This window comes from Hypanus sabinus, chromosome 1 (genome assembly GCF_030144855.1).
Source record: "Hypanus sabinus isolate sHypSab1 chromosome 1, sHypSab1.hap1, whole genome shotgun sequence".
In the NCBI taxonomy this organism is placed as follows: Eukaryota; Metazoa; Chordata; class Chondrichthyes; order Myliobatiformes; family Dasyatidae; genus Hypanus; species Hypanus sabinus.
This window is the reverse complement of record NC_082706.1, coordinates 206,172,048-206,199,535: the sequence shown is the minus strand read 5'-3', so window position 1 is coordinate 206,199,535 and position 27,488 is coordinate 206,172,048. Positions and strand designations below refer to the sequence as shown.

The window sequence follows — 27,488 nt, the reverse complement described above, 5'->3', positions numbered from 1 at the left end:
ACCGCCAATCTTTGTATCATCAGCAAATTTGCTGATCCAATTTACCACATCAGCCATCCCCCTGAAACTCTACTTTAAACCCCACCATGCAGCATTAACAAACCTTCCCACTAGGAAGGGTCCTACCTTCCCTGGAAGAGAGGAAGACAGCCCAATGATACAAAAATCTTATGCCCACCCTCCTACACTAAATCCTTACCCGCATATTAAACTGTATAATCTTCCTAGTTCTGGCCTCAGCAGCAATCCTGAGATCACATCCCTACAGGTACTGCCCTTTAACATAGCACCTAACTCCCTGAACTTTCTATGCAGAACCTCATCACTCGTCCTACCCATGTCATTGGTACCTACATGGGCCACAACCTCTGGCTGTCCACCCTCCCACTAAAGAATGCTGAGGACTTGATCCCAGATAATAAGGGACCCTGACACCCGGGAGGCAACATACCATTTGGAAATCTTGATTATTTTTAACCACAGAACCTCCTGCCCATTCCCCTAACTAATGACTCACCTATCACCACAGTGTGCCTCTTCTCCCCCCTTCCCTTCTGAATCACAAAGACAGACTCTGTGCCAGAAACCTGACCACTGTGACTTTCCTCTGTTAGGTCATCCCTTCAAACAGTATCCAAAGTAATATAAACAAGAGAAAATCAGTAGATGCAGGAAATCCAAGCAACACAAGCAAAATGCTGGAGGAACTGAGCAGGCCAGGCAACATCTATGGAAAAGAGTACAGTCGACGTTTTGGAAACTGCCATAAGGTTTTGGCTCAAAACATCGACTGTGCTCTTTTCCACAGATGCTGCCTGGCCTGCTCAGTTCCTCCAGCATTTTGTGTGGGTTGCTCCAAAGTGATATACCTGTTGTTGAGGGGGGTGGCCACAGGGGTACTCTGTACTGGCTCCTGAACCCGCTTCCCCCTCCAGACTGTCGCACAGTTTCCTGTGTCCTGCACCCTGGGTGTAACTACTTCTCTATATGTCCTATCGATCACCTCCTCAGCCTCCTGAATGATTAGGAGTTCATCCAGCTCCGGCTCCGACTCCTTAACGCGGTTTGTTAGAAGCTGCAGCTGGATGCACTTCTCACAGGTGTAGTCATGAGGGACACCGGAATTCTCCCTGCCTTCCCACAACCTGCAAGAGAAGTATTCAACTATCCTGCCTAGCATCTCTACTATCCTAGCTGAGCAGGTACGAAAAAGGGAAGTTAACCTTGAGGCTTTCTTTGCTTTCTCTGAGAGAAGCCTCACCTTGATGAAGCCTCGGAGAGCTAAAGCCTCAAGATCACCACTCTGACTCTGTCCACTCAGACGATCGCTGCTGTGTTTGCCTCTGCCTTCCTTAATTTCAAGTCAAGTCAAGTCACTTTTTATTGTCATTTCGACCATAACTGCTGGTACAGTACACAGTAAAAATGAGACAATGTTTTTCAGGACTATGGTGCTACATGAAACAGTACAAAAACTACACAGAACTATGTGAAAACAACACAGAAAAAACTACACTGGACTACAGACCTACCCAGGACTGCATAAAGTGCACAAAACAGTGCAGGCATTACAATAAATAATAAACAAGACAATAGGCACAGTAAAGGGCAGTAAGTTCGTGTCAGTCCAGGCTCTGGGTATTGAGGAGTCTGATGGCTTGGGTGAAGAAACTGTTACATAGTCTGGTCGTGAGAGCCCGAATGCTTCGGTGCCTTTTCCCAGATGGCAGGAGAAAGAAGAGATTGTATGAGGGGTGCGTGGGGTCCTTCATAATGCTGTTTGCTTTGCCGATGCAGCGTGTGGTGTAAAAGTCTGTAATGGCAGGAAGAGAGACCCCGATAATCTTCTCAGCTGACCTCATTATCCGCTGCAGGGTCTTGCGATCCGAGATGGTGCAATTTCCAAACCAGGCAGTGATGCAGCTGCTCAGGATGCTCTCAATACAACCCCTGTAGAATGTGATGAGGATGGGGGGTGGGAGATGGACTTTCCTCTGCCTTCGCAGAAAGTAGAAACTGCTGGGCTTTCTTTCCAATGGAGCTGGTGTTCAGGGACCAATTTGCTCCTGCTAATCAATCTCAAACGCCGATTGGTCACTGGTTAAAGCTCTTTTTCATAAACTGCTGTGAAACTCTGATTTTAAACTCTCTATCACCATCCTGATCAGGAGGGGGCTCTCCAAAGCACTCTCTGCCATGGTTTTTCAACTCAGTGAGAGCATCAAACAAAAGACATTAAATATATAACTGTCACTTAATGTTCCATTTAAAATTTGTGATAATTTGTATATCAGTTACAAATAAACTTTCAAAATGCTTATTCACCCATCCATAAGACAAAGCAGCAAAGTAAGCCATTCGGCCCATCGAGTCTGCTCTGCCATTCAATCATAGGCTGATCCAATATTTCCAATCGCCCCCACTCCCTTGCCTTCACCCTATACCCTTTGATGCCCTGGCTAATCAACAACTTATCTCTGCCTTAAATACACCAATGACTTGGCCTCTACAGCCACTCGTGGCAACAAATTCCAAAGATTTATCACCCTCTGACTAAAGCAATTTTTCTGCATCTCTGTTCTAAATGGACGTCTTTCAATCCTGAATGCCTTCTTGTCCTAGACTCCCCTACCATGGGAAGTAACTTTGCTATATCTAATCAGTTCAGGCCTTTTAACATTCGGTATGTTTCTATGAGATCCCCCCTCATTCTCCTGAATTCCAGGGAATACAGCCCAAGAGCTGCCAGACGTTCCTCATACGGTAACGCTTTCATTTCCAGATACAGACTTTTCGACAATATAGATGCCGTCAGAGAAAAGCTTTTCTCGCACTGTTCAAATTAATTCAAGATTCAAGTTGATTTGTCACATGTACAGCACAGCCTCTGTGTTTGTCGTTGATGCAAATGACACATTTCACTGCAAGTATCAATATAAGTGCGACAGAGCTAACGCTTCTAATCTTAGCCTGTCTAGGTGTGTGAGAGGAATGGCAAAGAGGCTTAGACCATAAGACATAGGAGCAGAATTAGGCCATTCTGCCCATCGACTCTGCTTCACCATTCCATCATGGCTGATCCCAGATCCCACTCAACCCCATACACCTGCCTTCTCGCCATATCCTTTGATGCCCAGACTGATCAGGAACTGATCAACCACTACCTTAAATATACCCACAGAGATGGCCACTTCTGCAGTCTGTGGCAGAGCATTCTACAGATTCACAGATTGAGTTCAAGAGCCGTGAGGTAACGCTACAGCTATATAAGGCCTTAGTTAGACCCCACCTGGAGTACTGTGTTCAGTTCTAGTCACCTCACCGCAGGAAGGATGTGGATACTAGAGAGAGTTACTGACCCTCTCCATCTTTGATCCTCTGATGTTTATTGGCTTATGGACCACTGGTTCCCCTCTCCACAAGTCTACAATCAGTTCCTTCGTCTTGTTGACATTGAGTGAGAGGGTGTTGTTACAGACTCACTGGGAATCAGAATTTAAAAGTCTGGCGACCAGGGAGCCCTGCTTGTGGTGGAAGGTGTGGAGGTGCTTGACAAGGCGGTTTACGAAGGGTCTCACCAATGTAGAGGAGGCCGCACCAGGAACTCTGAACACAAAAGACGACCGCAGCAGATTCGCAGGTGATGAATTTCAATGTACATGTGATAAACAAATCTGAATATGAACATGCATATCGAAACCTACAGAGAAATACAGCATTTGCAACAACAATCTAGATGTCAAAGGATGTGCTAGGTTCCACAAGTGTTGCTGCATTCCAGTACCAACACAGCAAGCCCACAACACTGTGCAGAACAACACAGAACACGGCAAGCAACAAAACTACATCAAACCAAGCCCCATTCCTCCTTTCCTTAAGTCCATGCATAGCAAGCAGGGGGTTAGAGAAGTGGTCATATCATCCACTTATTTAACCAGTTACAGCTACATGAGGTATATACATGAGCAGGAGATGGATGTTTACAGAATTTTTTTTGAATTAATCACCAAATTACAAGCCTTTTCTATTATGACACGGTGGTTCCAAATTACCTTTCCTTCAATAGATTTCCAGCTTTTTACAAGATTGAAAATCGATAACACTCTTACGAGCCTCAAGGGTACAATAATGAATGGCACAAGGTAAGCTCCTTCTGAGAAATCCCTAACATGGGGAGGTTCTAAATTCAATAACTTTAATCAGCATAGCCATAGCAAGGAAGGGTCACAAAACAAGAATGGGAGCCAACTTAGAAACATAGAAAATAGGTGCAGGATTCGGCCCTTCGACCCTGCACCGCCTTCAGTATGATCATGGCTGATCATCCAACTCAGAACCCTGTACCTGCTTTCTCTCCATACCCCCGAACCCTTTAGCCACAAGGGCAATATCTAACTTCCTCTTAAATATAGCCAATGAACCGGCCTCAAAGAGGCATTAGAGCATTCACTATTTTTCTAACCTCCAGCAATTTTTCTCCCTTCCCCTTCTCTCTTCTTCCATTCCCCACCAGAGGCAAGAGGCTTGCCTCTTACCCCTTCTCTTCTCCTCACCTTACAGGAGGTACCCAATAAAGCGGCCATTGGGTCTATGTACTTTGATTATTAATTTATTTTGAACACGTGGAGATACAGTGAAAAGCTTGTCTTGCATAATGTTCATACAGTGAATTGAGGTAGTACAAAGTAAACAAAAAATGAAATTATATACAGTGCCTATAAAAAGTATTCACTCTCCACCCTGGAAATTTTCATGTTTTATTGTTTTACAACATTGAATCACAGTGGATTTAATTTGGCTTTTTTGACACTGATCAACAGAAAAGACTCTTTCTTGTCAAAGTGAATACTCATCTCTAAAAACAAGAGAAAAATCTGCAGAAGCTGGAAATCTGAGCAACACACACAAAATGCTGGAGAAACTCAGCAGGCCAGGCAGCATCTATGAGAAAAAGTTCCAACAATGTTTTGGGCTGAGACCCTTCAACAGAATCTCTACAAATTGCTCTAAATTTATTACAATTATTAAACAAAATAATTGATTGCAGAAGCATTCACCCCCTTCAAGTCATTATTTAGTAGATGCATCTTTGGCAGCAATTACAGCTTTGAGTCCATGTGGATAGGTCTCTATCAGCTTTGTACATCTGGACACTGCAATTTTCCTCATTCTTCCTTACAAAACTGTTCAAGTTCTGTCAGATTACATGGGGATCATGAGTGAACAGCCCTTTTCAAGTCCAGCCTCAAACTTTCAATTGGATTGAGGTCTGGACTGATTTGACCTCTCCAGGCTATTAACTTTGTTGTTTTTAAGCCATTCCTGTGAAGCTTTGGCTTAAAGCATGGGGTCATTGTCTTGCTGGAAAACAAATCTCCCAAAACACAGTTCTCTTGGACACTGCACAGGTTTTCCTCTAGGATTTCCCTGTATTTTGCTGCATCCATTTTACCCTCTACCTTCACAAGCCTTCCAGGACCTGCGGCAGTGAAGCAGCCCCACAGCATGATGCAGTCACCACCATGCTTCATGGTACGGATGGAGTGATTTTGATGATGTGCGGTGTTTGGCTTATGCTAAACATAGTGTTTAATCTGATGGTCAAAAAGCTCAATTTTGGTTTCATCAGACCATAAAACCTTCATCCAGCTCACTTCAGAGTCTACCACATACTTTCTGGCAAACTCTAGCCCAGCTTTCATGTGTTTTTTTTCCAACAGTGGCCTTCTCTTTGCCACTCTCCCATAAAGCTGTGACTGGTGTAACACCCAAACAATAGTTGTTGTATGCACAGTGACTCCCATCTCAGCCACTGAAGCCTGTAACTCCGTCAGAGTTGTTGTAAGTCTCTTGGTGGCCTCTCTCACTAGTCCCCTTCTTGCACTGTCAGGTCACTCATTTTTTGGAGGGCGACCTGCTCCAGGCAAATTTACATCGGTGCCATATTCTTCCATTTCTTGATGATTGATTTAACTGTACTCCAAGGGATATTCAATGAAATGGAAATTTTCTTGTCTGCTGTCCTGAGTCTGCTTTTCAATAACATTTTTGTGACGTTGCTTGGAGTGTTCTTTTGTCTTCGTGGTGTAGTTTTTGCCAGGACACTGACTCACCGGCAGTTGGAGCTTCCAGACACAGGTGTATTTTTACTACAATCAATTGCAACACCGTGACTGCACACAGGTGATCTCCATTTAACTAATTATGTGACTCCTGAAACCAACTGGCTGCACCAGTGATGATTTGGTGTGTCATATTAAAGGGGGGGGGGGTGAATACTTATACAATCAATTATTTTGTGCTTTATATTTGTAGTTAATTTAGATCATTTTGTAGAGATCTGTTTTCACTTCGACACAAGAGTCTTCTTCTGATGATCAGTGTCAACAATAGCCAAATTAAATCCACTGCGATTCAATGTTGTAAAACAATAAAACATGAAAACTTTCGGTGGGGGCGGGGGGTGAATACGTTTTATTGGCAATGTAGATCTTCATGCCACCAGCCTGATCGATTTCTCCTTCCTTTAATTTTTTTTCCACTTGCCTTCGCTCTTCTTGAATTCCCACTCCGGCTCCCTTCTTACTTCTTCTCTCTCCTGACCTTTCTATCCACTCCCTTGGTTCCCCTTATCCTTCCTTTTCTCCCTTGGTCCACTCTCTTCTATTCCTTCTTCTTCAGCCCTTTATCCACCTTTACTTTTTTCCACCTAGCACCTCCCAGCTTCCCATTTTGTAACCCCTCTCCTATCTGCCCCCTCACCTGGCTTCACCTATCAGCTTCTCGCTTGTACACCTTCCCTGTAGTGGGAAGTGCTTGTCGCTCTCACTTTCAGCTTTCACCACTGATTAGCAGTCTTGTGAAAAGGAGAGCTGAATGTGTCAATCTCTCCCTGCCAGTACACAGCCTCTGCAACAGCAAGCCTCATGTAGTGCCTCCTCGCTGGTGACACACAGAAACTGAACTCCTTTCGGACTCAGGCTGAACTCGAGAGGAGAAGTAACACTGCACAAGTAACACACAGGCCCACTGGCATGTGGACACACCTTGGTGCGTGTGAACCAGATCTCAAGCTTTGGGTAAATAGCCCCACTGCCTTGTGGGCAGCCTCAGTAAAGACGAATGCTACGGGAGTAAACCCAGACAGCAAATCTGGAGTGGAGCTCCTAAGGTGGCTGGATGTCATTGACCATCCTTCTGGCAGCTCCTGTAGCTAAGCTGGTGCCAAATGCATTGCTTCATAAGTTTTCCTTTGGATGACATTGGTGAGGTTGAGAGGGGGATCTAGACAAATGGGCAACTCAGGATCTCCATATCTTCTGCCCAGGCTTGTGATGATGATCAACACCCATTGTCCTTCAGGACAGACGGATGTCAGCGAACGAACGAAAGATTTGGGTTTGAATTCCATCAGATGGATGGCATGGTTTCCACTTCAATTGTGTGTTTGAAAACTCTTGGTACAGAACGGATATGTACAACCTGTAATGATTTAGAAGACAGCAGAATGGGGCAATGAGCAGAGTTTATCAACAGATTATGATTTCAGTACACTTACTTTGATAGGGCAGTCAAAGCTTTCATGAAATCCTTCTCTGGTGTACAGTCCAACCACCTGGACCTGTTTGGTAAACAAAAAGCATGGTCACAAAATCAGAGAGAATCAAAACATGCACAAAAAGAATGCACCACAATATAACCATGGACAGTAGAAGATACTCAATCATGTGCTTATCTCCCTGCTTTACTCACTTTATAACAATGACTGTGTGGCTACGTACAACTCCAATGTCGTAGTTAAGTTTACTGACAACACCACTGTTGTTGGCCAAACCAAAGATGGTGATGAATCAGCATATACTGTAGGACAGAGATTGAAAATCTGGCTGAGAGGGCACAGAGCGACCACTCCCCGCTGAACATCGAGGGCTCCTCCATTGAGATTGTTAAGAGCACCAAATTTCTTGGTGTTCACCTGGCGGAGAATCTCACCTGGTCCCTCAACACCAGCTCCATAGCAAAGAAAGCCCAGCAGTGTCTCTACTTTCTGCGGGCTGAGGAAAGTCCATCTCCCACCTCCCATCCTCATCACATTCTACAGGGGTTGTATTGAGAGCATCCTGAGCAGCTGCATCACTGCCTGGTTTGGAAATTGCACCATCTCGGATCGCAAGACCCTGCAGCGGATAATGAGGTCAGCTGAGAAGATTATCGGGGTCTCTCTTCCTGCCATTACGGACTTTTACACCACACGCTGCATACACAAAGCAAACAGCATTATGAAGGACCCCACGCACCCCTCATACAAACTCTTCTCCCTCCTGCCGTCTGGGAAAAGGCACCGAAGTATTCAGGCTCTCACGACCAGACTGTGTAGCAGTTTCTTCCCCCAAGCTATCGGACTCCTCAATACCTGAAGCCTGGATTGACACCTTACTGCCCTATTGTCCTGTTTATTAGTTGATTTTTTTTTTTGTTTTTTTACGTAGTTCAGTACTGTGTCATGTAACACCATGGTACTGGAAAACATTGTCTCGTTTTTACTATGCACTGTACATAGCAGTTATGGTCGAAATGACAATAAAAGTGACTTGACTTGACTTGACATAACAATCACCTCTCACTCAATGTCAGCAAAACCAAACAGCTAACTCTCGCGAACAGGAACTATGAGCCAGTCCTCATGAGGAATGGCGGTGAAGAGGGTCTGTAGTTTTAAATTCTTTGGCATTAACATATCAGAAGGTATATCCTGGGACAAAGTGTCATTGCAAAAAAGGCACAGCAGGACCTCTACTTTCTTAGAAGTTTGCGTAGATTCGGCAAAAACTTTGACAAACGTCTGTAGGTGTAAATTGCAGAGTATCCTAACTGGTTGCATCCCAGCCTGGTATGGAAGCACCAATGCCCAGGAGTGGACAAAAAAACAACAGAAAGTGGTGAATCATAAACATGAGAGATTCTGCAAATGTTGGAAATCCAGATTAACACACACAAAGTGCTGCAGGAAGTCTATAAGTCGGGCACCATCTATGGAAATGAATAAACAGTCAATGTTTCGGGCTGAGACTCTTCCTCAGAACTGGAAAGGAAGCAAGTAGGAGAGTGAATACAGCCCAGTCCATCGTAGGCAAAGCCTCCCACCACAGAGTACATTGACATGGAGAAAGCAGAATCCCCACCAACCAGGCCATGCCCTCTTCTCACTACCACCATCAGTCCACAGGTCTCCCATCCCTGGTTCAGAGCAACTATCAGGCTCCTGAGCCAGTAAGGATAACTTCATTCACCACAACACTGAACTCATTCTATGACCTGCAGACTCACGCTCAAGGACTCCTTACAACTCAGGTTTATTTTATAAATTATATATGTTCAATATATATTTTTATTTGCACAATTTGTCTTCTTTTGCACCCTGGTTGTTTGTCAGTCTTCTATATGCAAATTTTTCATAAATTCCATTGTATTTCTTTGTTTCTGTAAATCACTGCAGCAAAATGAATCTCAAGGTCATATATGGTAACATAAACTACTGTGTCTAAGTCTTTGGCATGTGCAGTGTATATAGCTAGGGTGCCTGAGTCTTTGCACAGTACCATATTTATCAACATGGAGCGGAGAGCGAGTTTGTAAATCTGGCGGTGGGGGGGGGGGCAAAGGATTTCGGGAGTGGTGAGGGTGGAGTGCCTGAGGAGTATGGGACAGATGGCCAACCCTTGCCAGGGGCAGGGGTTGGCCATGTGCTGACTCACCCAGCCCTAAGACATCAGGGAAGGTCGTTTGATTCCAAACATTTGGTTTATTGATCATTATAGAACATCTCTCTGGTGCTTCCAACTCCCTCCCCTCTCCCTTCCCCCTTTCCCAACCATGATTCCCCTCTCCCTGCCCCCTTCCCACTCTCAGTCCACAATAGAGACCCATATCAGAATCAGGTTTATCATCACTCACATATCCCATGGAATTTGTTATTGTTTTGCTGTAGCAGTACAGTGCATAAAGTTACTACAGTATGATGTAAGAGTCTTAGATACCCTAGTTATATATATGTGGCTAAGTCTTTCACACAGTACTGTACCTACATTTTGATCATAACTCTGACAAGGAATGGTAATTGAACTTATTGAGAAGGTGGTGGGAACCCAAATGTCATTTGGTCGCTCAGCGGATTGACAGTACTCTCCCATGGGTGGATGTTTCTTCACATGCCAATTCAGGGACATGGCGATTTTTGGCTCAGTTTGCTCTTCTCATTGCGTTCACACGGTCTGTTACTTGGTGCTTGCCATGGTAACGAGGCTAACTCATGTAAAAGTACGTTTATTCGTACTTGCTCTGTGATGACCTGGAAATCACCGTGTGTGTGAGGTGATTAAAGAGATTACAAGCCACGACAGCTTCATTTGTCACCAGCACATCGAAACTTCAGAGGTTTATTATCACCCGCATGTGTCGCGAAGTTTGTTGACTTTGCAACAGCAGTACAATGCAATACAAAATAATATAGGAAAAAACAGTGAATTACAGCAAGCATATTAAACAGTTAAATTAAATAAGGAGTGCAAAAATAGAAATGAAAAAGTAGTGAGATAGTGTTCCCAAGTTCAATGTCCTTTTAGAAATCAGACGGCAGAGGGGAAGAAGCTGTTCCTGAATTGTTGAAAGTGCTCCTTTAGGCTCCTGTACCTCCTTCCTGAAGGGAGCAATGAGAAGAGGGCACATCCTGGGTGATGAGGATCCTTAATGATGAATGCCACCATTTTGAGGCATCACTCCTTGAAGGTGTCCTAGATGCTGGGGAGGCTGGTGCCCATGACGGAGCTGGCTACCTTCTACAGCTTTCTTCGATCCTGTGTAGTACACCACACCCCCCCCCCCATACCAGATGGTGATGTAGCCAGTTAGAACGCTCTCCACAGTTACAGATGTCCCCCGTTTTTCAAACGTTCACTTTCCATCAACTCGCTGTTACAAAAGACCGACATTAGTTACCTGTTTTTGCTAACAGAAGGTGTTTTCACCATTATGAAAAAAGGCAGCGCGCACCGAGTAGCCAAGCTCCTCCCCCGGAACTGCATTCTAGCCACCATTGCTTAAACACGTGCCTGTGAGCATCTGTGCTTTATGTCGATTTATTTTGTGCATCCGTTAGCAAGATGAGTTCTAAGGTATCGGAAAAGCCTAAAAGAGCCCGTAAGGGTGTTACACTTAGCGTAAAACTAGACATAATTAAGCATTTTGATTGTGATGAACAAAGTAAGGACATAGTGAATTTGGCTAACAGTTTGTGGAAGTTGATGAAGATGACGTGAAGAGGTTTTGGCATCCCATGACCAAAAACTGAGAGATGAAGAGGAAAGGATAACAGTGGAAGCCGAATGCAGTAGTGAATGGCCCGAAAGTGAAGAGGTCCAGGAACTGAACGGGAAGCAATTGCGTGAGATTTTCACTGCGATTGACAACGCTGCAATGATTGCAGAAAAGCATGACTTTAAATTTGAAAGGGTATGTAGGTTTAGGGCATATTTGCAGGATGGTTTGAGTGCTTACAAAGAACTGTATGGTAGAAAAATGCGCGAGGCTAAGCAGTCAAGCATACTGTTGTACTTCAAGCCTTCCACATCAGCCACAGCAGACAGCGAACCTCGACCTTCGACATCGAGGCAGGCAGACATAGAAGAAAGTGACCTGCCTGCCCTGATGGAAACAGACGATGATGAGATGGTACCCCAGTCTCCTCTATCTCCCACCGCCCCAACCTCCGATGACTCAGCCTAACACACCATCATCAGTGTCCTCACTGTCTTCCCGATTCCAGTAAGTGAAACTACACTGGGGGTACATTATTTCTACTTTATATCGGCTGTGTATTTTTATGTGTTATTCGGTAGCTTCATAGCTTAAAGGTTACAGGAAAGACTGCTTCTGCCGGGGGGCGCTTTGCGCCGAGTGTTTTTGCCGAGAGCGCTTGTGTGAGATTTTCACTGCGGTGGGTGGAGAGTGCTGCAATAATTGTAGAAAAGTATTCTTACATTATATAAGCTGTGTATTTATCAGATCATTCCTGCTTTTACTATATGTTACTGTTATTTTAGTTTTTATGTGTTATTTGGTATGATTTGGTAGGTTATTTTTTGGGTCTGCGAACGTTCACAAATTCTTCCCATGTAAATTAATGGTAATTGCTTCTTCACGTTATGACATTCCAGCTTACGAACCATTTCATAGGAACACTCCACCTTCAAATAGCAAGGGAAACCTGTACGTTTGTAGAAATTTGCTGGTGTTTTTGCTGACATACCAAATCTCCTCTAACTCCTAATGAAATGTAGCTGCTGTTCTGCCTTCTCTGCAGCTGCATTGATTAGAAATGAAATACATACATTGAGATACATTGTTTGCATTAATCAGTGAAGTTTGTGCTGGGCAGCCTGCAAGTGTTGGCATACTTCTGGCACCAACAGAACATGCCCACAACTTATTAACCCTAACCCGTACGTCTTTGGAATGTGAGAGGAAACTGGAGCACCCAGAGCAATTGTAAACTGACTGAGCTAAGCGATATGCTGTCATGCAGCCTAAGGTTCTTGTGGGAATTTGTTTGGGGAACAACTTGCTTGGACACAGAGCATGAGTTTCTTTTTGTCAGAGAGGCCTGGACCAGGGGCACAGCCTCAGAACACAAACACATCCCTTTAGAAGAGAGATAACAAGAAATTTCTGCAGCCAAAGGGTGGTGAAATCCGTGGAATGCATTACCATGGATGTCTGTGGGGGCCAAGTCATTGGGTACATTTAAAGCAGAGGTTTATAGGTTCTTGATTAGTCAGGGTGTCAAAAGTTACGGGGAGGAGGCAGGAGAATGGGGTTGACAGGGATAATAAATCAGCCATGATCATGGGCAGCATGGTAGCATAGTTGTCAGCACAATGCTTTACAGTACCAGTGACCTATTCCCACCAATGCCTGTAAGGAGTTTGTGCTTTCTCCCCGTGCTTCATTGTCCTCCCACAGTCCAAAGACGCACTGGTTGGTGGGTTAATTGGTCATTGTAAGTTGTCGTATGATTAGGCCAAGGGGATAATTGGGGGTTACTGGGCCATTTGGTTCAAAGTGACGTAAGGGCCCGTTCCATGCTGTATCTCTCTAAATAAATATACATACGTGTGTGTGTGTGTGTGTGTGTGTGTGTGTGTGTGTGTGTGTGTGTGTGTGTGTGTATGTGTATGTGTGCGTGTATCTATATACATACACTCAGACCCAGCATAGCGCTGACTCATTAAAACGTAATTATTCAATTCTTCATTAAATTTTTTTAAATGACAAAAATTAATTCTAAACAACACTTAAAACTTCTCAAGAGCGGCCACCATTACAGCCAATATTCAATCAGCCAATGAGAACACTTTACACGCACTCTGAGCCACTCCAAGCCGATCGCGTATTAGTTCACGCTCTGCCTCCCCTGCATGTGTAAAAGTTCTTGCTCGCTCACCAACTTATTCCATTTCTTTCAGTCTTACTGTCTGGAAAACGGCCTGCAACGTCCAGTGAGGGGAGTACATCTAAGATGCCAAGGGAAACCATTAGCATGGATGTGAAACTCCCAGGATTCCAGGCGGAACCAGTCATCCAAACCACCATTGAACTGGCCAATGATGTGTGATTAGAGGGTTAATGATGGCGTTGTTGAGGAGTTCCTGCAACCTCATGGTGAGAGCCTTAATAACGAAGATGCTTCGAGAATTGGCAGAGCAACACATCCTGGGTGAATCTGAGGACATGGATGGAGAAGAGGAAACACCAGCAAGAAACCTCAGCACCGGCGTCACCACAATCACTCAAAACATGGACCAGTTCATCGATAATGACCCTGACTGGCAGCAAAGCAATAAGGCAAAGAGAGGTGTTCTCGATGTGGTTTCCTGCTGCTGAGAACTGAAGAAAAGGCAGTCAAATCTCGACACCTACTTGAAGAAGAAACCAAAGTTAGAGGAGGCCCCACAGCCTGGTCCGTCCTCCGCTTCCCTCCTCTGCCACTGTGATGCGTTGCTGCTCCACTGATGCACAGGTCTGGCCTATGTGCGTGTTTGTTACTCCATAAATTACTGTGTACACATAAAATAACATAGAAACATAGAAAGCCTACAGCACAATACAGGCCCTTCGGCCCATAAAGTTGTGCCAAACATGTCCCTACCTTAGAAATTACTAGGCTTACCCATAGCCCTCTATTTTACTAAGCTCCATGTACCTATCTAAAAGTCTCTTAAAAGACCCTTGCGTTTCCTCCACCACCACCGCCAGCAGCCCATTCCACGCACTCACCACTCTCTGTGTAAAAAAACTCACCCCTGACATCTCCTCTGTACCTACTCCCCACCACCTTAAACCTGTGTCCTCTTGTGGCAACCATTTCAGCCCTGGGAAAAAGCCTCTGACTATCCACACAATCAATGCCTCTCATCATAATACATCATATCTCAGGTTTGTTTTTTTTAAAAATCAGGTACACATGTCCATTTACGTAGTTATAATGACCTCGCATGGAGCTGAATTAATGTTCCAGCTCTGAGGAATGAATCCTCAGCGTTAAGTGGGGTCTGAGTGTATAAATATATTAAATATACATATTAAATAAGTAGTCCCATGGAGTCATGTCACATTGAGTGACTTAAATCATCAGTTTTTCCAAATATTGTTAGCCATTGAATGTTTTGTCTTCAATTCTTGCTGCATCGGTACAGATGCCATTGTTCCAATAGGGAAGAGCTTGTTTCCCTGTTCAGACGCAGATAAAAGATAGTCAGACATACCCACTGAGGTTTTTCTGTCTTGTGTTCTTCTCTCAATCAACAGTACTATTTCATTTGATGTAACAGAAAGAAACCTCTTCTATAAACGAACCTCCAAGAGGATGAAACTAACCCCTTCAGGGCGAAGACCGAGGGAACCCGTGATTGATACGATCTAACATCTGCCAAACTTGACTCAGCTGGTCTGGTTGTGCTTGCAAGGCAGAGAGCCGTGTTTGATCACGTAATCCCAGCTGACAATCCAGTGCAACATTAAATGAATGCTGAACGACAACCTCTACTCCTTAATGCAGTATCCTTGCCCGATGCGATTCCTTTTTCTCTGCTCATTCACCACAACAGAGCAACAATGAATATACAAGTTTTTAAAGACACTTATTAAAGCGAATGTGGATGAGGAGCAACTTGATAGAGGTATGTAAGTCTTAAGACACATAACTAACTAGCGTGCCTAAGACTTTTCCACAGTACTGGAGTAATTTTATGTATTAGACAGAGCTGATGCTGCTGCACAAAAAACAGATTTCATGACAAATGTGAGTGATGATAAACCTGATTCTGATATGGGTCTCTATTGTGGACTGAGAGTGGGAAAGGGGTTCTGTGAAATGTAGGAGCAACACCTTATATTCCGTCTGAGTAGGATCCAACCTGATGGCATGAATATCAATTTCTCCTTACCTCTTCTCACCTGAAAAATCACTTACCCCTGGTCCCCGTCCTCCTTCCCTTTCTCCTACAGTCCACTCTCCTCTCTATCACATTCCTTCCTCTCCAGCCCTCTACCTTTTCCACCCACCTGGGTTCATTTATGACCCTAGTTAGCCTACTTTCCCCACACCCACTGTTTCATTTTGCCATCCTCCCCCTTCTTTCTCAGTCCTGAAGACAGGTGTAGGTCCAATATGTCAACTCTTTATTCCTTTCCACAGATCCTGCCTGACCTGCTGAGTTCTTCCAGTATTTTGTGTGTGATGCTTTGGATTTCCAGCATCTGCAGAATCACTCATGTCAATTAACCAATTGTTTGGAATCAAATGACCTTGCCAGGGCTGACTCTGTCTGAACACGTGCCACCACTTGCCCATGGCACTCCTTCTCTGCCACCTGTCACACACCCATCCCACGGCCCTCCACCCTCACCATTCCCAACATTCTTTGCTTCTGACAGATTTACAAAGTGCTCTCTTCTCCACATTGACAAACACAGCCCAGCTATACATATATAGGACCATAAGATATAAGAGCAGAATTAGGGCATTTGACCCATCGAGTCTGCTCCACCATTTCATCATGGCTGATCCATTTTCCCTCTCAGCCCCAATCTCCTGTCTTCACCCCCCCCCACCACCCATATCACTTCATGCCCTGACCAATGAAGAATCTATTCACCTCTCCCTTAAGTATACATAAAGACTTGACCTCCACAGCTGCCAGTGGCAATCAATTTCACAGATTCACTACTTTCTGGCTGAAGAAATTCCTCCTCATCTCCATTCTAAAAGGATGCCTCTCTATTCTGAAGCTCTGCCTTCTGGTCTTAGACCCTCCCACTACAGGAAACGTCTTCTATATATCCACTCTATCAAGGCCTTTCACCACTTGATAAGTTTCGATGAGGTCACCCCTCATTCTTCTGAATTCTAGGGAATACAGTCCCAGAGCCATCAATGGCTCTTCATATGACAAGCCATTCAATCCTGGAATCATTTTCCTGAACTTCCTTTGAACCCTCTCCAGTTTCAGCACATCCTTTCTAAGATAAGGGGGCTAAACCAGCTCACAATACTCCAAGTGAGGCCTCACCAGTGCTTTATAAAGTCTCAACATCACATCCTTGCTTTCATATTCTAGTCCTCTTGAAATGAATGCTAACATCGTATATGCCTTCCTTACCACAAATTAACCTTCAGGGAATCGTGCACAAGGATTCCCAAGTCCCTTTACACATTAGTCTTTTGTATTTTCTCTCCAGTTAAGAAATAGTCAAACCTTTTATTTCTTCTACCAAAGTGCATGACCACAGACTTCCTGACACTGTATTCCATCTGCCATTTCTTTGCCCATTCTCCTAATCTGATTAAGTCCTTCAGTAGCCTTTCTACTTCCTCAAAACTACCTGCCCCTCCACTTACCTACAATCGTTTGCAAACTTTGCAACAAAGCCATCAATTCTATCATCTATATCACTGATATATGACTTAAAAAGAATCAGACTCAACACAGACCCCTGTGGAACATTACTAGCCAACCAGAAAAGGCACCCTTTATTCTCACTGTCTGTCTCCTGCCAGTCAGCCACAGCTTTATCCATGCTAGAATCTTTCCTGTAATACCATGGGCTCGTAGCTTGTTAAGCAGTTTCGTGTGGCACCTTGTCAAATGCCTATTGAAAATCCAAGTATCGACCGAATCATCATTGTCTATTTGTTATTTCTTCAAAGAATTCCAACAGATTTATTAGGCACTCTCGCCTCTCTTTTACACTTTACCTATCTGAAAAAACCTTTGGTATCCTCTTTAACGTTATTGGCTCGCTTAATTTCATATTCCATCTTTGCCTTTTTAATGATTTTTTTTAGTTGCCTTCTGTTGACATTTAAAAGCTTCCAATCCTCTAACTTCTCACTAACTTTTGTTTTATTATATGCCCTCTCTTTGGCTTTTATGTTGACTTTGACTTCCCTTGTTAGCAATGGTTGTATCATCTTGCCTTTAGAATACTTCTTCCTCTTTAGAATGCGTATATCCTGTGCCTTCTGAATTGCTTTCAGAAAGTACAGCCATTGCTGCTCTGCCGTCAACCCTGCCAGTGTTCTTTTCCAATCAATTCTGACCAATTCCTCTCTCAATCCTCTGTAATTCCTTTTACTCCATTGTAATACTGGTACATTTGACTTCAGCTTCTCCTTCTCAAATTTCAGGGTCAATTCAATCATATTAGGATCACTTTCTCCTAAGGGTTCTTTTACCTTAAGCTCTCTAATCAACTCCAGTTCATTGCACAAGACCCATTCCAGAATAGCTGATCCTGTACTGGCCTCAACCACGAGCTGCTGTAAAAAGCCATCTCGTAGGCACTCTAGAAAATCCCCCCCTTGGATTCCAGCATCAACCTGATTTTCCCAATCTACTTGCATATTGAAATCCCCCATGACTATTGTAACATTGCTCTTTAGGCGTGCATTTTCTATCTCCGTCGTAACTTGTCGAGCATATCTTTACTACTGTTTGGGGGTCTGTATACAACTCCCATCAAGGTCTTTTACCCTTCCAGTTCCTTAGCTCTTTCCACAATGATTCAACACCTTCCACCCCGTCATCTTTTTCTAATGATTTGATGTCATTTTTACCAACAGAGCCATGCTGCCCCTTTTGCCTTCCTGATCGTCCTTTTGATTGTAATGTGTGTCCTTGGACATTAATCTCCCAGCTATAATCTTCTTTAAGCCATGATTCAGTAATGCCTACAACATCATACATTCCAGTCTGCAATTGTGCCACAACTTCATCTGCTTTATTCCGTATACTGCATTCATTCAAATATAACACCTTCAGTCCTGTATTCACCTTTTTCGATTTTGTCCACCAGTCACTGAGGCTCCCCCCAGCCCCCAGCAGGTCACCCCCTGAATAGTATTGAAAGTTGTGTACTTATTACTGAGGGGTACAGCCACAGGTGTACTCTATACTGGCTGTGCATTTCCCCTCCTTCTCCCGACAGTCACCCAGTTACCAGTCTTCTGCAATCTTAGAGTAACTACTCCCCTGTAGCTCCTATCACCTCCACATTCTCCCATATGAGTCAAAGGTCATCGAGCTGCAGCTCCAGTTCCTTAATACGTTCTCTCAGGAGCTGCAACTTGATGCACCTGGTGCAGATGTGTTTATCTGGGAGTCTGTAGATCTCTTAGTTCTCCCACATCCCACACAGAGCACAAAACTCTGTCCCTACTGCCATTCTCAGTGTCGTATCATCATCATGTGCCACACTCTGCCAGAGCCTCAGTGACCACTTTCTTCCACTGTCGGCAGTCAGACCTCTCGCATCTCTGGCGGTGAGGGTGGGCCACTTCTTGATGTTGATCCAGGTTGTACTCTGTCTGCCTCAGGAGCAGCTTCCTTCTACTCTGCCTTCAAGCACAGTGCGTTCTCGTGTGACATCGGTTCTTGAGATGTGTCCAAAATAACGAATTGGATAACGGTTTCCAGAAGTATGGGTTTCGTGCCAATCTTTTCTAGGATGAAATTGTTGGATCTCCTTTCAATGTATGATATCCCGAGGATCCGTCTGTATGTCCACATCTCAAGAGCTGTCAACTTCTTTTTATCAGCTGCTTTTAGGGCCCATGTTTCACAGCCGTATAGGTTTACTGGCCAGACGAGACTCCTGAGGAGGCGTATCTTGGTGTCAGTGCTCACAGATCCAGCTTTCCAGATGTTCCACAGTTTGGTAGTGCTTGTGCATGCCATTGCTGGTCTGCCTTTGCCTTATTTCCTTGCTGCATTCGTTTGTGTCATTTAGTTCTGCACTAAGATATATAAAGGAGGACACTTGTTTGATCTTGTCGTTTCCGATGTAGATGTCAGCTTGATTTGCGGTAGATTGTATTTTCACTATACTATGCACTCATGAGCAGATAAGAGCAGTGAGAGGGTAACTTACAAGACAAACTGTTCCACCCAAGCCAGACCTCGCCTAAGCCCGATGAGCCAAAGCCGCTCTAAGCACTGCAAATGAAATGCCACTCTGCTTGAACTTGGAATTATTTTTATTGGCCCTTCTAATGAACCCCTCTTGCTGATTGGTCATTCCTCAAATCAGGAAAGCTGCCATGAAACTCTGTGTTTGAAATCTCGATCACCGCCCTGATTAAAAAGAAGCTCTTTTCGTATACCCCAGTGTGGAATATGGGGGGGGGGAGGGGGGTTGGTGATTGACGGAAGTAGGTTTTATATACATGCCAAAGACCTTTGCACAGTACTTGTATATAGAGTGAACAGCCAGACTTTTTCCCAAGGCTCCAGGGCTCCAATGGTTAATAGGAAAGAACATACGTTTAAGGTGATTGAAGGAAAGTGTATGGGCGGGGGGGGGGGGGGGGTTGTCGAAAGTAGATTTTGTACACAGAGAGTGGTGGGTGTGTGGAATGCACTACCAGGACTGGTGGTATGGGGAGAGATCCATTAGAAATTTTTAACAGACTCTTAGATAGGCACATGAATAGTTGAAAAGTGGAAGGCTATGTAGGAGGGAAGGGTTAGCTTGACCTTAAGGCAAGTTAAAGTAGGAGCACAACATTGTGGGCCAAAAGGCCTGTACTAATCTGCAACGTTCTACTGTATGTTCTATAAGGGTTTATGAGTGAAAGAACTGTTACTGATGCAGAAGTATTACAGAAACTGATGATAATGACTCTAAAATTATCTCATTCTCCCAATGAAGGGTCTTGGCCCAAAACGTTGACTCATTATTCGTTTCCAAAGACGCTGCCTGACCTGCTGAGTTCCTCCAGCATTTTGTGTGTGGTGCTCAGGAAAGAGTCAAACTTTTTGATCAAAAATTCATGGATAACTGATCAGGCTTATTTTGTCAGCAGTGTTTTGCAGTAACAGTACAGTGCAATACAGAGAAAATTATATCAGCCAGTTGCAATAAGAATATATCAGCTAGTTGAGAGGAGTCACAGCAAAAGCCTTGCACTCAACATCAATAAGACCAAAGAACTGATTGTGGACTTCAGAAAGGGTAAGACGAGGGACCACACACCAGTCCTTATAGAAGGATCAGAAGTGGAGAGAGTGAGCAGCTTCAAGTTCCTGGGTGTCAATATCTGAGGATCTATCTTGGACCCAACATATCAATGCAGCTACACAGAAGGCACCACAGTAGCTACATCAATTTTATTAGGAGTTTGAGGAGATTTGGTATGTCAGCAAGAACTCTTGCAAATCTCTACAGATGTACCACAGAGAGCATTCTAACTGGCCTGCATCACCAGTGGTTACTGCACAGGATTGAAGTAAGCTGCAGAGAGCTATAAAATCAGTAAGCTCCATCGTGGACACTAGACTCTGAGGTATCCAAGACATCTTCAAGGAGTGATGCCTTAAAAAGGCAGCATCCATCATTAAGGGCCCCATCACCCAGGACATGCCCTCTTCTCATTGTTGCCGTCAGGAAGGAGGTACAGAAGCCTGAAGACACAGATTCAGTGATTCAGGAAAAGCTTCATTCCCTCTGCCATCCAATTTCTGAATGGACATTGAACCGATGAGCACGACCTCATTACCATTAATTTCTATTTCTGTACTACTTATTTAATGTAACTATTTTATATAAAGACAACAAATATTGTGACATGTGCCGGTGATATTAAACCAGATTCGGATACACAATAAGAATATTCTGCCATCAGGAAGGAGGTAGAGGAACTCACACCACCAGATTCAGGAACAGATACAACCCCACAACCATCAGGTTCTTGAACCAGAGACTCAACTCCACTTGTCCCATCACCAGGGTGTTCCCACAACCAATGGACTTACTTTCAAGGACTCTTCATCTGATGTTCTTGTTATTTATTGCTTTTTTTTTGTATTTGTGCAGTTTATTGGCTTCTGCAGTCTTTTACTGATTCCGTTATGGTGACTACTCTATAAATTCATTGAGTATGCCCACACGAAATGAATCTCAGTGTTTTATATGGTGACATATATGTTCTTTGATAATAAAATTTACTTTGAATTTTGAACTAGTAAATGAATATATACTGCAAAAAGAGAGCAAAAACATCAAAAAAGCAAATTTTATTATCAAAGTACAGGTCACCATGTACAACCCTGAGATTCATTTTCCTGCGGGCATACTCAGCAAATCCATAGAACAGTAACTATAACAGGATCAATGAAAGATCAACCAGAGTGCAGAAGACAACAAACTGTGCAAATGCAAATATAAGTAAATAGCAATAAATTACAAGAACATGAGAGCTGCTTCCGTTTAAGATCGTACTACTGAATGTGTGCGACAGCTTCTGGTAGTCAAAGAGATGAGAAATCCAACTAAAAACATCACTAACAATACAGTGTTTATGGCAAATTGTTTTAAATTATCACTGCAAACAGTGGAGGGATGAGTAATGGCAAGGCGAGTTGAGGGGACGAGCCGAGATGGTGTGTTGCAGAATCACTGCAGTTCCGGTCCCAGATACAGCTGGCCTGAGAGTGAGGTTGGATTGTTCTGGGAGCTGAAAGGGTAAGTCGGGGCCCGGGCAGTCAAGTTCCGATGCTCATTCAACTGGCCCAGGTGTGAGATAGGATCACTCTGGGCAGCGACCTGCTCTGAAGAGCTGGAGAGCAGCTTCAGGCTGGGTGACGAAACCTGGGCCCAGAGCGAGTCGCTGGGCGGCGTGGTCTCGGCCTGGAGCTTTTCATGGCAGTGGTGCCTGGGTCCTATTGTGAGGTCTGATATGCTGCTTAGACAGTTTAAACGCCGGTCCAGGTTGGAGGTGGGAGGCAATTTCGCTCACTCTCCTTGATCTTCACTCCTCTCTCCAGCGTGCTGGAGCCGTTTGCTGTTCCATCGTTGGGTGAATCTAAATGCCAGCCCAGACAGACTGAAAAGTCAGGATGTAGGAGAGGCGATTCCGCTCGTTCTCTATGAAGGCTGCCCCAGCTACTATTGTGATGAACTGATAGTGAGGCTTTGGGCCAACACCAGGCCGGGGGTCGGAACACTTCAATTCTTGGCATGATTTGTATTTGATTTCTTTCTAATGTGAATCGAGTGTTGGTCTTTACTTTTATTCTTTTTTTCTTTAATTGGGTTCTTTCGGGTTTCTAGCTTTGTGGCTACCTGTGAGCAAACAAATCTGAAAGTTGTATAATTTATACATTTTTTGATAATGAATCTTGAATCTTGAAGGTAAAGAGTCATTGGTTGTTGGAACTTCTCAATGGATGGGCAAGTGAGTGTAGTTATCCCCTTTGGTTCAAGAGCCTGATGGTTGAGGGGTAGTAACTGTTCTTGAACCTGGTGGTGTGAGTTCCGAGGCTCTTGTAACTTCTATCTGATGGCGAGAAGACAGCATGAAGATCTCTGATGGGGGTGCTGCTTTCTTATGACAGTTTTTTAGACGTACTCAGCAGTTAGAAGGGAACCAAAATGGCAAAGTGGGGTTAACGATAAAGATTGGCTTAATTTGTCACGTACACATCGAAACATCAAAATGCACATTCAAATGTATCATTTGTCTCTACGGCCAACACAGTCTGAGGATGTGCTGGGGCCAGTCTGCAAGCATCACCACGCCTCATAGCGTTCCCACAGCTTACTAACCCTAAATCATGCATCTCTGGACTGTGCAAGGACACTGGAGCACCCAGAGTTGGTGTCAGGGGCATAGCAACACTTGTGGGGCTACCCTCCAACATATCCTTAGCAATGCACTCTATGCTTTGATGTACAGGTGACAAATCAAGCTACTCTTTCATCCAGGGAAGTAGTTTTCTCCAGCGAATTCCCCAACCACATTCGAGGCTTCTTCAAGGGAAACTGGACATCATAAAAGTAGGGAGTGGAAAAGTGAAAAATCTATGATGAACCTTTATAAAATACTGGTTCAACCACAAAGTGAACACTGCATTAAATTCTGATCATGGCATTTTGGAAAGGATTTGAAGGCCCTTAAGAGGATAGAGAAATGATTTACCATCATAGCTCTTGGCACGAGGACTTTATATTACAAGAAAAGATGAGAGAAGGTGAAATTGTTCGCAGAGAAGTTTAGTTGAGATATTACTGAGGTTTGCAAACATATAAATCCTCTCCAGATGTCTCATTAAAGAGAATTGTGTCCACTGGTAGAAGAATCCAGAATATACACCATAGAACACTACAGCACAATAAAGGCCCTTCAACCTACAATGTTGTGCCGACCTTTTAACCTGCACTAAGATCAATATAATACTTTCCTCCTACATCGTCATTCACTTTTCTATCATCCATGTGGCCGTCTAATTGCTTCTTAAGTGCTCCTAAAGTATCTGGTTCTATCACCACTCTTGGCAGGGTGTTCCACATACCCACTTGTAAAGAACCTTCCTCTGACATCCCCCCATGCTTTCCTGCAAACACCTTAAAACTATATCCCCTCGTATTAGCCTTTCTCACCCTGGGGAAAGCTCTCCGGCTGTCCACTCCATCTCTACGTCTTATATAAATACAGTCAGACTTCTACCTCACAGTATCAACAGTCACACACAGCAAAGAAATATATAGTACATCATAAACTTGAGAATATATGTAGATGCTGGAAATCCAAAGCAACACACACAAATTGCTGCAGGAACTCAGCAGAACAGGCAGGATCGATGGAAATGAATAAACTGTCGACGTTTCTGGCAGAGACCTTTCTTCAGGACTGGAAAGCTAGGGGCAAGATATCAGAATATAAAGGTGGGGGAGGGATGGAGGCTAGCTAGAAAGTGGTAGGTGAAGCCAAGTGGGTGGGAAAAGTAAAAGGCTGGAGAGGAAGGAATCTGATAGGCAAGGAGAGTGGACCACAGGAGATAGGGAAGGAAGAAGTGATTGGCAGGCAGGAAGAGGTAAAAAGCCAGGTGGGAAATAGAAGAAGAGGGGAGGAGGAGGGGATTTTTTTTTGCATGAGGAGAAATCAATATTCATGCTTTCATATTGGAGGCTACCCAGATGGAATACAAGGTGCTGTTCCTCCACCCTGAGAGGCCTCATCTTGGCACAAAAGGAGGTCATGGACCAACATGTCAGAATGGGGATGGGAATCGGAATTAAAATGCTACCGGAAGTTCCATTTGTGGTGGATGGAGCGGAGGTACTCTTCGAAGTGGTCCCTGATTATAGCCCATATAAGATAGCCGTAAGCATAGAGCCACACAAAAAAAAAACATGTAAGTCTCTGAGTGACATGTCCTTCATGGGTGTTAATGGCAAGGACAAGCAGTTCTCAGCAGTATGCAGCCAAACGTACACACTCAAGGAATCCAGCTTGTCTTCCACTGAGTGAACACTGGAGTGCAACCCCCAACCCAACATGGACAGCGAGCCACACCGCCAGCGGGGCCTCCGCTCCTGGACTGCTGTAACAGGAAAGTCCAAGGGTTGAGGCCTAGACCTTGCTATAAGCTGCCCAGCCTTCTGTCTCACCAATACACAAACAGACTTGCAGCATTTTACAACATCAATGTCCAAAGGGTCTTGCAATCGCAACAGTAACATCCAGGACAATCATATACCATTTGACTGCACAGCAACACCGTTGCCTTTCTGTATCAGGCAGGAACACAGTTCACACCAAGTCTTGCTCCTCCGCCAGTGAGCAGCTCACTGATGGGGTAGACCTGCCGTACTTGAAGTTCTTAATCTCCAGCATTATCACGCAATCATAAAAGGGACAACAAAAACGCCTTTGGTTGGTCCTTGAAAAGCCACTGCATCCGAACACGCCACCATCTTACCGGAAGAATCGTCTTCTGCATGTCTATCAAGTCACCTCTCTTCCTCCTTCACTCCAAAGAGAATAGCCCTAGCTCGTTCAACTTATCCTCATAAGGCAGATGAGAGAATAGGTCTAAGTAGATTTACAAACGAACCACAGAAAGCAAACAGAACATTGCTACAGCTGCTAGGGCTTCAACCTCACATCTGATCCCATCTTCCAGAACCACCTCATAAAGTGACATTCATCAATATTAAGGTAAAGAAATGAACAATAATTTTGGAAATATGCAGACTATTCTTTTTACAAATATTATCCATACCACAGGCCCAGGTATATTTGTGAAGAATTTCAGAATTAACTATGTCTGCTTCTTCCCTTTCGAGTACAGTAGTGGGCCTCCTAGCCATTAAATGAGTTGCACGTTCTCCTGTACAGACAATCTGACTGTTTCCCCACACCATTTACCCTGTTTGTGTCCTCTGTTCTTGACTTTTAATTCCAGACAGTTAAACTGGAACCAATTTCACAAACACTGTAAAAGCCTCACACACACTCATGAGCATCTAAATCCAAAAATTTTAAAAATTCAAATACATTACCAAAAAAATACTTAATGAAGCATAAAATCCTATTACCCTGGCATTCTCCCTTAGAATCCAACATAAATTTGTCCTTTGTTATTGGGGAAAATTATAGCTTCTGTTCGGTATGCATCCTGGTTACACTTAGAATATAAGACATAAGACATAGGAGTAGAATTAGGCCATTTGGCCCATTGAGTCTGCTCTGGACCAATCATGGCTGATCCCTTTTTTCCCTTCCTCAGCTCCACACCCTGGACTTCTACCCATAAACTTTGATGCCGTGTCCAATCAAGAACCTATCAAGCTCTGCCTTAAATACACCAACAACCTGGCCTCCACAGCTGCCTGTGGTAACAAATTCCACAAATTCACCACCCTCTGGCTAAAGAAGTTTCTCCACATCTCTGTTTTAAATGGACACCCCTCTATCCTGAGGCTGTGCCTTCCTGTCCTAAACTCCCCCATCATGGGAAACATCCTTTCCACATCTACTCAGTCCAGACCTTTCAACATTCGAAAGATTTCAATGAGATTCACCCTCATATGATAACCCTTTCATTTCCAGACTCATCCTTGTTAACTTCCAATACCAGCACATTATTTCTTAGATGAGGGGCCCAAAACTGTTCACAATACTCAAGGTGAGGCCTCACCAGTGCCTTATAAAGCCTCAGCATCACATCCCTGCTCTTGTATTCTAGACCTCTTGAAATGAATGCTAACATGGCATTTGCCCTCCTCACCACCGACTCAACCTACAAGTTAACCTTCAGGATGTTCTGCACAAGGACCCTCGTCCATTTGCATCTCAGATTTTTGTATTTTCTCCCCATTTAGAAAATAGTCTGCATATTTATTCCTCCTACCAAAGTGCATGACCATGCATTTTCCAATATTGTATTTCATTTACCACTCTTTTGCCCATTCTCCTAATCTGTCCAAGTCCTTCTGCATCCTACCTGTTCCCTCAACACTACCTGCCCTTTCACCAGTCTTCGTATCATCTGCAAACTTAGCAACAAAGCCATCTATTTCCTCATCTAAATCATTTATATACAGCATAAAAAGAAATTGGTCCAACACCAACCCCACTAGTCACTGGCAGCCAACCAGAAAAGGATCCTTTTATTCCCACTCACTTCCTCCTACCAATCAGCCAATGCTTTAACCAAGGCAGCAACTTTCCTGTAATACCATGGGCTCTTGGTAAGCAGCATCATTTGTGGCACCTTGTCAAAGGCCTTCTGAAAGTACAAATATACAACGTCCACTGCATCCCCTTTATCTATCTTACTTGTAATCTCCTCAAGGAATTCCAACAGGTTTGTCAGGCATGATTTTCCGTTATGGAAACCATGCTGACTTTGTCCTATCTTGTCCTGTGCCGCCAAGTACTTCATCAACCCTAACAACTGACTTCAACATCTTCCCAACCACTGAGGTCAGGCTAACTGGTCTATAATTTCCTTTCTGCTGCCTTCCTCCTTTCTTAAAGAGTGGAGTGACATTTGCAATTTTCCAGTCCTGTGGCACCATGCCAGAGTCCAGCGATTTTTGAAATACCATTATTAATGACTCCACAATTTCTACCACTACCTCTTTCA

General features: G+C 44.0%; 1 protein-coding gene across 2 annotated transcripts in view; it reads right to left on the bottom strand.

Annotated features, from left to right (window-relative positions):
• The window catches only part of vps41 (VPS41 subunit of HOPS complex), a 217,226-nt gene that overhangs the window by 101,369 nt on the left and 88,369 nt on the right, over window positions 1–27,488 (bottom strand). For both annotated transcript variants that reach the window (XM_059984628.1, XM_059984635.1), the window contains exon 6: window positions 7,559–7,621. In XM_059984628.1, coding sequence (XP_059840611.1) covers window positions 7,559–7,621 — 63 coding nt within the window. The remainder of the gene's footprint in view (window positions 1–7,558; window positions 7,622–27,488) is intronic.